Source organism: Emydura macquarii, unplaced genomic scaffold (assembly GCF_026122565.2).
Source record: "Emydura macquarii macquarii isolate MOO-44397 ecotype Brisbane River unplaced genomic scaffold, CSIRO-AGI_Emac_v2 contig_1551, whole genome shotgun sequence".
Classification (NCBI taxonomy): domain Eukaryota; kingdom Metazoa; phylum Chordata; order Testudines; family Chelidae; genus Emydura; species Emydura macquarii.
In genome coordinates this window covers 15699369-15713994 of record NW_027131688.1, presented here as the reverse complement: position 1 = coordinate 15713994, position 14626 = coordinate 15699369, and the positions used below count along the sequence as shown (strand labels likewise).

At 43.8% G+C, this 14626-nt stretch overlaps 1 protein-coding gene across 1 annotated transcript in view; it reads right to left on the bottom strand.

Moving 5' to 3' along the window:
* Positions 1–2680: 2680 nt before the first annotated feature.
* The window catches only part of MTHFD1 (methylenetetrahydrofolate dehydrogenase, cyclohydrolase and formyltetrahydrofolate synthetase 1), a 68562-nt gene continuing 56616 nt past the window's right edge, over positions 2681–14626 (bottom strand). The window contains exons 27-28 of the mRNA XM_067554925.1: positions 3922–4030; positions 2681–3710 (exon numbers count right to left, since the gene is read on the bottom strand). Of these exons, the coding sequence (XP_067411026.1) occupies positions 3941–4030 (90 nt within the window). The 3' untranslated portion in view covers positions 2681–3710; positions 3922–3940. The remainder of the gene's footprint in view (positions 3711–3921; positions 4031–14626) is intronic.

Below are 14626 nucleotides of genomic sequence, written 5' to 3'. Positions count from 1 at the left end.
ACATGGTCTCCCAGCCAGGGCTCGGAGGTAGCCAGGACAACCTTTGGCCCCTCCTTCCTGTTGCCTTCTCATTCTTTAGCATCTAAACTTCAATTAAAAAAAAACTACCAAAACCTGCTTTTTGTATTGTTGCTGAGATAGCCCTGAAAACACGAACCAAGTGCAACTGACACTACTTGAAACGACGTTTGGAGAGCTGTGAACTTCCTCATTTATCTTAACTGGGGCTAACTACTGCCCGATGATCATTTAAAATACTATTTTTCACTGCTCATCAGAGCATATAAAGGAAGAAGAGGGGGGAGCATATTTCAAACAGCTTCACAGTCTGTGAGGGTGCCTAATGTGGGTAAGACTTAGAAAAATATTGTTTTTTGTCCCCTTTGGCCCCAGGTTATTATGGAGCAACATTAGTGGGCCTAGAAAGGAATCCTGCCTGGTTCTTGGCTGAAATGCTCACATGTACAATGGAGATGTAAAGCAAGCACAGAGAGTGCTCATAGTTGATGCATTTTCCTTGGAATTCCATTTGCCGGTTTCATTCAGTACTTTCACATATACAACAATGTATATTTAGCTCAGCAGCGTCATACTGATCCTGATTTCAAAAAGGATGTTTACTGCTTGATAGAAACAGACTTGAGTCCACACATTTCTGCGGGCTAATATCCTTCCTAGCTGACCTGGGTGGGATCCGGGTTCAAATTACAACACATTTTCACTCCCTTGTAGCTCAGTGATGCCTGTCAGTTTGAAGGTATGTTTTCCCTCTGAGTAGGAGGCAGGAAGAAGGGAATAGAGAAGGTAAGGCAACAAAGTCAGAGGGACACTAATTCAGGTACATCCCTTCAGGCTCAATAATATGAGTAAGTCCTACTTAAATCAAGTTAAATACCCTGTATTTAGAATACTGTGGGGGAGACAGGACTTTGTTCCTCATGCAGCCACACAGTGAGATGATAATGCAAGGGAATCATTTGCCAGAGAAGCAAAGATTGCCGTGGATGGGCATGGATTCCACATCAGTGGTTCAGGACTAAGCTTTCTTGCTTGCATGAGGGTCTTGGTGATGCAACGTGTGACGGTAAGCTTCTAACGCTCCTTCTGATTTCACAGTGAGCAAGGTGTTGAGGATGTGGGAAGGGACACATCAAGCATGCACCCTATCTCAGGCTTGGTCTACACTTACCTTGGCGATTTGGTGGCAATCGACAGGAGTTACGCAAAGCATGCAAAGAACTTGTGTGACTCCCATTGACTTCTGTGCTTCTCTTCTGCGTGCCGTCTTTACTGCACTGACGGGAACCGCATTCCCATCAACGCAGTGCTACGCCACTTGCGGGGGTGGTTTAACTGCATCGATTTCTGCATCGACTGAGTGGGTCTTTACTGACCGCTCAGTCGATCCAGATAAATCGATCTGACGACGGCGACTTTGCCGCTGTCAGTGTAGACATAGCCTCGGTGCACACTGCTAGCTAAAATTAGGTGACATCCTACATCATGTTACAGAAGAATCTCTCCATATAATCACCACATTTAGAGTATCTAAGGCATGATAAAATTTAGTGCTTCGGATCCACAAATGCTCTATGGAGAAGGAATGCCTATATGGTATGTCACTAGATTAAAGATACTTTCTTATAAAAAGTTTGCTTTCAGACACTCCTTGTCCAAGAGGGAAAAGATAAACTTCTAGTTTTTAAAGAAAGGCCATACAAAAGAACTGGAAGGGTGTGTGGGGGCTAGGAGAGGCAAGGAAAGACAGGCTGAAAGGAACAAGATGAAGTTGGTAGAATGGAAGATTGCAAGAGGGGGATGCCGCAGGAAGTGACACCGCAAGATGAAAGAAGTATTAAATGTAAAAACTGACACAAGACAGTCAAGCCTGTGGCTCCATCTATTTTGGCATCCTGGGTCCACAGATGGCCAGTATAGGATGCCTTAGATGAAGAAGCTCCTAAGATGCCTAGCCATGTGCACTATTATATATAGGGAGAAAATCCTTCCAGACCCCTTGCAAGTGGTCTGCTTATAAACTGACGATTGATTGGCAATAGCTATTCTCATTGGAATGATATTATATAAAGGTACATTTAAATGCATCTCAGGGCTCTTATGACAAGTTACTCTAACTTCACTCCTGTGACAGACATGTAATTGTTACATAATTATTCTCTCTGCTAGCTTGCTATATATAGTGTACATGTATTACAGATGAGCCCATGTACTGGTGCATACACCTACGTTAACTCTTCCTCCAGTCAGAGCAATTCTTTAACATATGTTAGGTCCAGATCTAACACAAGCATGTGGGCATGCAGTTTTATGTGGAAAGAATTATCCAAAAATATTTATCTGCTTGTATGGACAAGTTACTCTAGTCAGCTGATAAATTAATAGAACTGGTGGTCTCACTTCAGATTTCTTACTGTGAGTATATCCAAATACACTGAATAGTTCAGGTAATTTTTTTCCATACAGATTACATATAGTACCCAGGAAAGGACACTGGATTAAACCTAGACACACTGGTGCACTGCAGGCTCAACAACATTACTGCAATAATCACTTTTACTTATCAATACTGGGACTGCTGCCATGTACAGTCCTCAAATTCATCATACAAATAACTTCTACTTCATTAATCTCAATGCATACATTAAAACCCAGGGAGCTCTTGAAGGATTTTAGCAATTTATTTTTGTTAATTACAAGTCTGGCAGTTACTACATTTTCCCATTCTGAAGTGATTTTTTGGCCTATTGTGACAAATTCTGTTACAGATCATTTAATTCAATGCTTATGCTGTCTTTGTTCATCGAAAAAGGGATATCAAGAAACAAAAGTTGTTATACCATTTACAAAACTCATCCTCACTCATCAGACATCTATTAAAAACCACATATGGAACAGCTTCCCATCCCCAGCCACAGCATGGAGATCCAGTCTCCAAAAAGGTGACATCTATATGCTCCACTTCCATTAACAATTCAGTAGGTAACAACAGAAACACAGATCACTGCAGGGGAAGACTGGATATAGTGCAGGTGCCAGTGAGAAAAATTCAAAGCAGAAAACAATGGTGAAAAACTTGAGGGAAAGAACAGAAACAAAGGGATTCTTCCCTACTACCTACTTTTCATTGAATTACTGCAGTTTGATGGCACGACATTTTCTCTTTTAATGCTAGCAATGGATTATAGAATTAGGTGCAGGAAGAAGATACAGTGCTCAGACTTTAAGGGACAAGGTATGCTCATGCTCTAAAACACATTTAAAAACAACCAATTTAGCCCTGGACTGTTCTAATCCCTGTTCTAATCAAGAAACTTAAATTTTATGTTTTAATAAGTAAAAATCACAGTGCTAGAAAAGGGTATTAAAAACAGGTTTTGTATTTTACTCCATCTGCAATTATGAAGGATAAGAGCAACAGGTTCACGAAGGCAATATAATTAAAAAACATCAGCATATAAGAATTACAAATTCTTATCTCCTCACTGAACTAAAAGTTAGCCTGAAATAAAATATTAAAAAAAAAAAAAAAAAAATGACTGCAGCTTTAAAAAAAGTATCTATTTCATTCATTTTCAAACGCTCTTTTCTCCCAGTCACTTCGTGTATTGCATTTTCTCAGCCATATCTTGTTTTGGCTTAAATCAGGGTATAACTGAGTTTACATTACTCATCAAGTAATCTTCTGGTAGCTAGAAAGAAAAATGAAAACTTAATTACTCATATAATATATATATATATATATATATATATCAGACCAAAGGCAATTTTTAGGAGGAATTATATCCCAATGTCATTTGAAAACATATCACTTCATACTTAGACATGAGTAAATCCCTAACTCAGGAGTTAAAAACACAACCCAAACATTTGTACGGCTCCTATCCCAGGTAAGAGACTTACCTTTGGTTAACATTTCTTTTCAGAACAGTCCATTCACCTGTTCTGACACTGGATCCAAGTCAATATCATAGAAGCAGGGGCGAGTAGGAAGTCCTGGCATAGTACTCATCTAGCAGACAAAAGGAAAAGTGTATTAAAACGGTTTATTGGATAGAGCCTGGAATTGGATGTTATTAGGGCTTAGTTCAGTTTCTGGCTCTTCCATTGACTCAGTGTGACTTTGTACAAATGATTTAGCCCAAGATCCAGCAAAGCACTTAAGAATGTGTTGAAATTTAAGCATGCGTGTAGTTCCACTGACTTGAATGGGACTATTCATATGCTTTAAGTAAGGTATGTGTTTACATGCTTTACTGGACAAGGCAATATCTGTGCCACAGTTTCCCTGTTAGTAAAATGGGTACCTCAGTACCTGTGAGGCCTTTAAGTACAGCTGCACGTTGAGCTGGACGTGTACATTCCAGCTCAAGGTGACATACCTGCACTAGCTCTGATGGAACCAGCGGGCTAAAAATAGAGTATAGCACAGTGGTGCAAGGGGCTAGTCGCCATGAGAACATACCTGTCCAGCAGTGTTGAGAGCCATTGAACCAAACTGTAAACCCTGTATATAATGGAAACCACTTCAAGCCAGGGGGTGCACTAGCACCCCCGCCCCTCGCATCTCTAGTTCCAGCACCTATCTACCCATCCAAGACACCAGGCACGAACTCAGCATGGCTAGCCCCTCCCGCTGCCACGGTTTCACTCTATTTTTAGCATGGCATAGTCTCCTCAAACTGGAATTTACACCTCCAGCTCACCATATAGACATACACATAATTAACATTTCAGAAGTGCTCTGAGAGCCTAGGGCATGGTCTACACTTACCACGAAATTTGGCAGCAGTCCACAGGGTAGAGTAGCTTGCGTATCACTCGTTGACTTTCTAAATTCTAATGAGCGCGGCATCCCCACAACGCTGCGTCAATGGCCCTCCCATCGACGCAGTGTTACTCTTTTTCGAGGGGTGGATTTATTAAGTCGATTTCCGGATTGATTGAGCGGGTCTTCACTTCCACTCAATCGATCCCCAAAAATCGATCTGACGGTTGTGAATTTACTGCCGTCAGTGAAGACATACCTTAGGATTAAAGGCACTACCTAAGTGTCCTGTACTGACTTCGAAAAGAGATGGATTTTAAGACAGAAGCTGGGCTTGAACTGAGGAGGGGAGGGGCAAACCAGTTTCACTGGATGGAATAGCCAGTCACATTAAACTGTATGGAAGTTCTCAAAGATGTTTTAGGTCAGGACAGAGGTGCATTGGTAGAACAGAGTGGAGAAGCTTGCACTACACCTGTCTACACAATGCCTCCTCAAGACAATGCCATCACTTGTTCAATTGTCAAGCACCAACATTCATAAATCCATCGAGTTTAAGGTCAGACTAGATCATCTAGTCTGACCCCCTGTACCTGACGGGCCATAGAACCTCACCCAGTTACCCTTGCATTGAGCCCAATAACTTGTGTTTGACTAAAATATCCAGAAAGGCAGCCTGTCTTGACAGAGACATCAAGAGATGGAGAATCCCCCACTTCCCTTAGTAGTTTGTTCCAGTGGTTAATTGTCTTCACTATTAAAAATTTATGCCTGCTTTTTCATTTGAATTTGACTGGCTTTGGCTTCCAACCATTAGTTCGTCTTATGCCTTTCTCTGCTAGGTTAAAGAGCTCTTTGGTACTTGGTTTTCTCTTCCCATGAAATTACTTGTGCGCTGTAATCAAGTTGTCTTCTTTCAATCTTGTTTTTACTAAGCTAAACAGACTGAGCTGTTTAAGTCTTTTACTGTTAGGCATTTTCTCCAGCCCTCAAATAATTTTTGTGGCTCTTTTCGGCACTCTCTCCAATTTTTCAACATCTTTTAAAAGATGTGACACCAGAACTGTACGTAGTATTCCAGTGAGAGCCAAACCAAAGCCATATAGAGGTAAATCACCTTCCTACTCATATTCGCTACTCCTCCATTTGTACATCCAAGGATTCCATTAGCTTATTTTACCATAGCACTGCACTGGGAGTTCACATTGAGTTGCTTGTCCACTATGGCCCTAAATCCTTTCCAGAGAGCCACTGCTTTCTAGGATACAGCCCTCCATGCTGTAGGTATGGCCTGTGCGCCTTGTTCCTAGATGTATTATGGTGCACTTGGCTGTATTGAAACATTTTGTTTGAATGGGCCCAAAGTTACCAAGTAATATAGATCACTCTGTATGACTGCCCTGTCCTCATCATTATTTACCATTCTGCCAATATCTGTCATTTGCAAGTTAGCAGCAGTGATTTTATACTTCCTTCCAGGTCACTGATTAAAATGTTGAATAGTGTTGGGCCTAGAATGGATCCCTATGGGAACCCACTAGCAACCCCCATTTGTTGATGATTCCCCAGTAAGGGCTGCTTTTTCAGACTCATCAGTCACCCAGTTCTTATTCTAGTCAATGTGTGCTTTACTGATATTTTACAGTGCTATTTTTTAAAATCAGAATGTCATGCAGTACTAAGTCAAACACCTTACAAAGGTCTAAGTATATTACATCTACACAGTTGTCTTTGATTGATAATCTTGTAATCTCAAAATTGTAAAGAAAAAAATAGAAAACCCCCAATACAGCTGAGCATAAAGTTAATCAAAGCACTAAAAAAAAATTTACATTGTATCTTGAACACAACAGCCTTGTGAATGGAAAACACTACATCTGCATAGCAAACCATTCTCAAATGGATTGGCACAGAAAGATGGGAACGCGTGCAGGATACCAGCTGCAATCATTTCTAATGTGTGCTTCCTAATATCATAGATCTCACTGGCTTTAATGATGCCACACACTTGTCTAATTTTGTACTTTGTAGACAGGCTGGATGACAAGGAGATTCTGAATTAATGCTTTCTTTAGTGCGTGTGATATTAATTGCTCTGTTTCTTCCTTGGGAAGGGCAGAAAAACCTTTGAATACTGACTCGGCACCAGGAGATTTATAAGATTTAATTTCCCTTTCAAATCTTTGTTCTAGTCTAAGAAGGTGTTAAAAGGGCAGCTTCTTGTTTAACACAATAAGTGAAAACACTAAAGGGGTGTTTTAAGAAGGTTACAAATGCAGCAGGGGGAAACATTAGGTCCCCGATCCTGCAAGTGACTGTGCCTACATGAACCCTCTACCCAGCTGGAATGACACTGAAGTCAGAGGGGCTCCACAGAGGCACAGCATCAGGGCCTAAATAATTCACTCCCTGATGCTCTAGAATCCAAGAAAATACTAGCTAGCTGTCAGCATGAGAATCGTTTTCTATCTCCCAAAAAGGCCTCTTCTAGAAAAAACGGTTACCTACCTTTTCATAAGTGTGTTCTTCAAGATGGGTTGCTCATGTCGATTCCAAGTACGTGTGTGTGCGCCGCACTGCACAGTCATCAGAAGGTTTTTCCCCTAGTGGTACCTGTTGAGTCAATGCAGGCGCCCCCTGGAGTTGCACCTCAATGGCACCGTATACCAACACACCGCTTTTTTGGTTCCTTCTTGCCAGCTGGCTCCAACAGAAGGGAAGGCGGGTGGGTCTTAGAATGGACATGAGCAACACATCTTGAAGAAATCAGTTACAAAAAGGTAGGTAACTTTTTTTTTCTTCGATTGTCAATTCCAAATAGGTGACTCCCAAGCTGACCATAGGAGGAGGGGTTGGGGCTCAATGAATCTCAATGACTGAAGCACTGCTCTGCCAAATGCTGCATCGTCCCTGGCCTGCTGGGTGATGGCATAATGCAAGGTGAACGTGTGGACTGATGACCATATCGCAGCCCTGCAAATCTCCTGTGTAGGGACATGTGCCAGGAATGCTGCCATGGAGGCCTGTGCCCTCGTGGAGTGCTCTGTCAGTACTGAGGCTGGCACCTCTGCCAGATCATAGCAAGCCCGAATGCAGGACGTGATCCATGATGAATTTCTCTGGGACCACACAGGGAGACCTTTCACCCTGTCCGCGATTGCGACAAAGAGTTGGTTTGATGTGCGGAATGGTTTTGTCCTTTCGATGTAGAAAGCCAATGCCCACCTGACGTCTAGGGAGTGGAGACTGCTCCCTGCTATTGGCCTGTGGCTTGGGGTAGAACACTGGGAGGAAAATGTCCTGGCCTGTATGGAACTGAGACACCACCTTAAGGAGAAAGGCTGGATGAGGCCGCAACTGGAATGTCTCCTTATAAAAAATCATGTACAGAGACCCGGATATCAGGGCCTTGAGCTTAGACACCATCCTGGCTGAAGTTATCGCGAGCAGGAATGCTACTTCCCATGAGGTGTGGTGTGAGCATGTTGCTAAGGGCTCAAAGGGGAGGGGGGGGGGCATTAGCATAAAGAGCATCAGGTTATGGTCCCATGCCAGTATTGGACAGTGAGCCTGGGGGTATGGCCTGTCCAGGCTCTTGAGAAAAATGGGTCACCCTTGGATTAGCAAAGACTGATTGACCATCTATCCCTGGATGGAACACAGAGATTGCCACTAGGTGAACTTTTAGGGATGTCACCACCAGACCTAACTGCTTCAAGTGCAGCAGAGAGTCTCCAAGATGGAGAGTATGGATGCTTGCATTGGAGAGGTGCCCTTCTGCATTGACCAAATCAAAAATCTCTTCCACTTGGCTAAATATGTAGCCCTGGTGGATGGCTTCCTGCTACCGAGGAGGACCTCTCTAACAGGCTCCGGGCATGCTGACTCTATGGGGTTTAGCCATTCCATGCAGTGAGGTGGAGAAACTCGAGGCTGGGATGCTGGAGGCAGCCGTGGTCCTGGGTGATTAGTTCCAATAGCCGTGTGTACCAGTGTTGTCGGGGCCAGGCTGGGGCTATCAGTATGACGGATGCTCTCTCCCTCATGACCATGAGCAGAACCATGTGAACGAGCGGAAAGGGCGGGAATGCATTGAGCAGGCGGTCTTCCCAAAGAAGGAGAAATGCATCCGTGATTGAGCCTGGGCCGTGGTTCAGGAATGAGCAAAACTGCTGACACTTCCTATTAAGTCCTGTAAAGTACTTTTCTGAGGGACTGGTGTATGAAGGCCCAAGGACTTCAATGTTGCCCTTGAATCTTTCAGGTTGTGGAACTTGGAGTCCGTCTGCTCCAAAAAATAACCCAAAGCCTTCAAATGGCAAGTCCTGTATTGTTTATTGGACCTCTGGAGGGAGGCCAGACACATGCAGTCATGAACTCCTCCTCATGGCAATTGCAGATGACATTGTTCGAGAGGCCAGGATGGCCTGTAATGGAGTCTCTCACCACTGCCTTGCCTCCTCTACGACCACTGTGAACTCCGCAACCTCGGCTGCAGATGAATGAAGAGGTACTCATGCCTCTTTGAGGGTGTGAAGTATTTTCTTTCTAACCTCTTAGCTGTAGGAGGGAATAGAGGCAGGTGTCTGCCACAGAGTTTTGGTAGTAACCTGGATAGTCTTTATGAGATGCAACACCACTTTTGAGGGGCCTTCTGGTGCTAAAATGCCCACCGTGTGGTCCATTGACTCCATCACCTCTTCTGCTTGGAGCCCTAGGTTCTGGGCCACTCTCCATAACAGCTCCTGGTGGGCCCTATTGTCCACAGAGGGTGCAGAAGTTGAAGTTCCTGTCACCGCCTTGTCGGAGGATGACGATGCTCTGAGCGGTATCGGGTCCTCCTGACCTTCTGGATCGCGGGTTTCTCCCTGCGTGGAGTTTTTGTGCTCAGCGCCGGGGTCAGCCTCTGTGCCTGTCTCAGCGCCTGCCTTGGTACCGTGTGGTGACAAGCGCTCCTCGGGCGGTAAGGGAGCCTGTCCTTCTGAGGTGAAGGACTGAGAACCTCTAAAGTAGGACCCCTGGGCCTGGTGATATGCCCACAGGGTCCAAAAGGGCCATTGCGCAGGCACATGGAACTGCCCTGGCCAAGGGATCACCCATGAGAGAGGCTTGTCCCTTCTCCTGTCTGTAGCGGTGCCGGCTACGCTCGGAGATATACGACTCTGTGTCTGATGACCGTGACACCGAGCGTGGAGACCACGGTGGTGCCAAATGAGATGGTGCTGGAGAGTGGTGCCATGGAAAAGGCGACCGGTGCTGCATCATGGCCGGTTTGCCTCTAGATGGCACCGCAGCATGGTTCTTACATCCAGTGCTCTCTTTGGCCTGGTGGGGGAGTGCTGTGCCGTCATGGCTATCAGGTCTCTAGCTGCCTCAAACATGTCCACGGTGGAAGGGAGATGCAATTCTTCCACCTGGCTCTCCCTTATGGGGGAATCCACTGGCACCAGACTCGACGGACCCTTCTGTGGGTCTGGAGTCGACAGTGCCGCCTCTGGTGGGGAGCCCCGATCCGAGATGGGTACTGATAGTGCTGTCTCTCCTCACTGTCTTCACCATGGGCAAGTGCCCCCTCTTGGTTTTCTTATGTCTCTTGTGCGGCACCACTGAGTGGGAGTACTGCTGGGCTGACTTCGCTGCCGGGGACTGCTGGCGGTGCCAAGTATCTCTAGGTGCCAAGTCCTTTCTTGAAATCGCAGGCTCCTTAATTGAGGCTGGTGCACTCTGCACCAAAGTGCTAGGTGCAGGGTCCAACTGGCCTAGTGGTTGAGGATAAAGGGCTGCCCCCATGAGGAGGGGTTTCAGCCTAACGTTCCTCTCTTTTTTAGTCCTAGGATGGAACTCCCTGCAAATCCTACAGTGATCTGTCTGGTGCGATTTGCCCAGGCACTTCAAGCAGGATTCATAGGGAATCAACTGTGGGCACTGGCTTATGGCAAGTCCCGCATGGTTTGAATCCTTGGGACCGAGGCATGCCCCGATTCCTGGGAAGGGAGCAAATCGTAAAGGGGAGCACCCCCCGAACAGAACTTTAACTTTATAAAAACCCAACTAATTCTAATCTAACCGTTTACAGATTCAACAATAGAGACCACTAGGGGAACGCTTGCTGAAGCAAGAAAAGACATATAGCTCCAATGACCATCATGGGCGGTAAGACGGAACTGAAGGGGCGGTGGGGCGGTACTCAGCAGGGCCCTATATACAGTGCCAGAGGTGTGACTCCAGGGGGTGCCTGCACCAACCTGACGGGTACCGCAAGGGGCAAAACTGTGCACGTGGCATGCACACACCTACTTGGAATTGACATGAGCAAGCAGTCGAACAACAACGATTACTGCATGTCAAATCATTGTTTGTCTATTACTCAGCTTCTTACAAAACTAAATTCACCTTCTAAAATGATACAGAAAGAATATTATGCATCAGTAGTGTCTTAATCCTGATAAATTTACAAATCCAAGTTTTTGGGAGATACTAGCATGATTTTGCAACAAAATTCAGCATGTTTTAAGTCACTTTGCATCATTACACAGAACATTGTAATCTCATTTTAAGAGCATGATTATCTCTATGAATGTTCATAATTCTTAATACATTTTTATTGTCTTTCTGCTGTTCTCAGATCTAGATGTAAAAGAGGATGTGGGGTGTTTTCTTTAACATATGCATTGAAAAACTGAAGAATGCAGAGTGATTACCATTGCTGAGTTACACAAAAACAGACCATACAGATGCACTGAATCCCCTCACAGGATTTTTAAAAAGGGCCCAATAATCAAGCACTTATTATATATTACAGGCTAAAATTTTCAAGTGACCTAGGAACTCAGAAGCCTATGTCTTACTGAAAGTCAATGGGACTTTGGCTCCTAAGTCACTTAGGTGCTTTTGAAAATTTCGCCTATGTCTAAGTACTTATCAGGCCCAGCATTGTGTTATCTAAGGGTATGTCTACACTGCAATTAGACACTTAGGGGCTGTTTAACTGCAGCGTAGACATGTGGCTCAGACCTGAGCCTGAGCTCAGGACTCTGAGGTGAAGTTGCTGAACATTTACACTGCAATTTAACAGCCCCTGAGCCCAAACCCCTTGTGCCCAAGTTAGCTAGCATGGGCCAGCAGCAGGTTTTTAACTGCTGTGTAGTCACACCTACACGAGTTTAGGCAACAGTCTGAATTCTGCATTCCCCAGGGCTGGGTCCTGCAGTCGTGCCCCTCTAAAGTTGATGGGCTTGGTGGACACTTACACAGGAGTGATCTGGTTGCAGGGTTAGGGCCATACTCATAAACTTCCTATTAATTCTGATGTTATTGTGCCTGTTAAGAGTTAGCGTCCTGCCCAGGGAAGTACTTTAGAAATTTGGAAAGCACAAAGCACTGACTCTGAAGGATGAACATCATGGGAGAACAAGTCAGTTCTATTTGGTTTTAATTTCTGAAAACTTCTCTCTCTCGTACATCTGATCTAAGATATGTACCTCATGGTTCACCAACATTTAAAACTCACCCCAAGCCATTGTTTGGATTCAGTTCTGTGTTGTTTGCAATGGATGTGACTGATGATGGTAAAGGGCTCAATTTGTCTTTCATTTTGTCCTAAACACACAGTGCTCTTTTTAAAGATGACTGAGAGGATTTACATGGGACATGACAATTTCCTTCCGCAAGGGTAATCTAGAAATATTTATACTGCCACGTGCTTCTTGTTCAATCAATGAATCCAATGTTTGGCTCTTGGACAATTAACACTTGCCGCAAGAAGGGCTAACGCTCTATATGTCCTATCCACTCAGAGAAACTACATTTAGTAGGTGTACTGCCACCGTTTGCCCAAACAGGACTAGATTCCTCCACTTGAGATTCTCAGGCACTCCTTTAATGCTGATGTTTTTTCCTTGGGCATGATTGTCTGTAGCTCCCTTTCACTCTGCGCTGTTTACACTAGCCATTTAGAGTAGCGATCACATCAAATTCCTCACCAGATCCTGTTCCCACCATTGTTACTCTTCTCCTCTAAATCTGTCACTTCCTTCAGCATGCTAATTAATTCAGCATGTATGTCTGTCCTCATTGCCTTGGGCTCCATTAAGAGTGCCTGCCTTCTGTTCTCTCTCGACTGTAGAGGCCTTCAGAATCATCCTGTTTTGATCATCAAAGGGGCCCTTTCTCTTGCAGCTGTGATCAGCAGCTAAGGATTGTTTGAAACTGGTGTTTTCTGGGGGAAGGCTATTTCACGCTTGAGGAACTAGATTTCACAAGACTGCTGATGAAGGCTGGGGTTCTAACTCCATTCCTGGACAGACCCATCCCCGCTGTCACTCCCCCTCTTCTGTACTGTTTTTATTGCTGTCATTTTTCTCTCTTTTTTGGCAAACCAACCAACCAATTTGGAGGCAGCAACTGGATCAAGCTTAATGTATTTGATGGAGCTCAAGTCTGAGAAAATTAAACACAATGCCTGAGATTTAACATTGTTCACACGACACCAACACTGGTTTCGTGTCTGTGAAAAGTGACTACACCACTGGGGATCTATAATCTTCAAAATGCTCTAGGAATCAAATTGCTGAGCGTGCCTGAGCCATGAAAAATTCAGTGAATTCTCATTAAAGACTATTCCAGGAAGGTCTGAGCAATGTTACCAATATTACTCTTTCACGATACACAGAGAAACTCATTTTCAAGGTTTTGGTTTTTTTGAAAATAAGGTCAGGGACTGTTTATTGTTAGTTAAATAGATGCTTTTTTAAAATATGGATTTAAAATGAACCATTCAGCTGTTTAGGGAGGCAGGCAATTCCTTGCTCAGCATGATTAATTGACTTTGTTTACTCTTCTACTCTGTGTTAAAAATCAATAATTTAATTTTTTAACATTTCCTCAAACACAACAAATCTAGTTACAATGAAATGATTAAGATTTGAGCCCACAGATCTAAAGCACTACTCATCATTTCAACTGTTTTAAACTGATGTCTAAGAGCACTAGCATTACATTTGAAAGGGGGATTTTAGTATGTAGGAGTGATAACAGAACCTAAAACTCGGCACAGTTCTGGCAAGCACAATGTAAGTCTCTGCTTTGCTAGTAAATACACTTTCATCCTGACCTTCCCCCACCCTAACTATTCTGGTGCTGGCCTCTCCTAACCAGAGTGCATGCACCCTTTTGCAAAATTACATTGTGGTTTTGCAATGTGGACAAATGTCAGGTAAAGACCAAATTCATTTCACTCTTGACCCAGGCTAGATTTGAGTTCAGGTCTCTGGAGATGAAGTTCCATTAATATTCTTACCTATACTTGCACAAACAGCACTACTTTGTCAGTGATAATTCACCGTGACAAATCATCCCTGGACTTCTGAGCTCAGACATTTTTTTCTTCTTTTAAATTCATATGGTTTTAGGGTTACAGCAAGCAAGCTGCTGTTGGCTACAGAAACGAACAGCCATATTACATCATATCAGTGGTCCATCCAGCCCAATATCCTGTCTTATGACAGTGGCCAATGCCAGATGCTTCAGAAGGAATGAACAGAACAGGCAATCATCAAATGATCCATCTCCTGCTGTCCACTCCCAGTTTCTGGCAATACAAAATCTTCAAGCATTTAAATTAATAACACTAGCAGTTCAAAATCAGGTGGAAAGGTTATAGACTCTTTAATCCTACAACATGTATTTTCCTATTTATATCTGATGATAACTGACTTTACAACGTGCATCCGCTATCAAATATTTTTCTTCCTTAAATGGGACAGAGTTCAACTGCTATTGGTTTTCCTGTAACACTTGGACTTTCCCTTTGAAAGGCTTATGATGAAATGGTTATGAGCT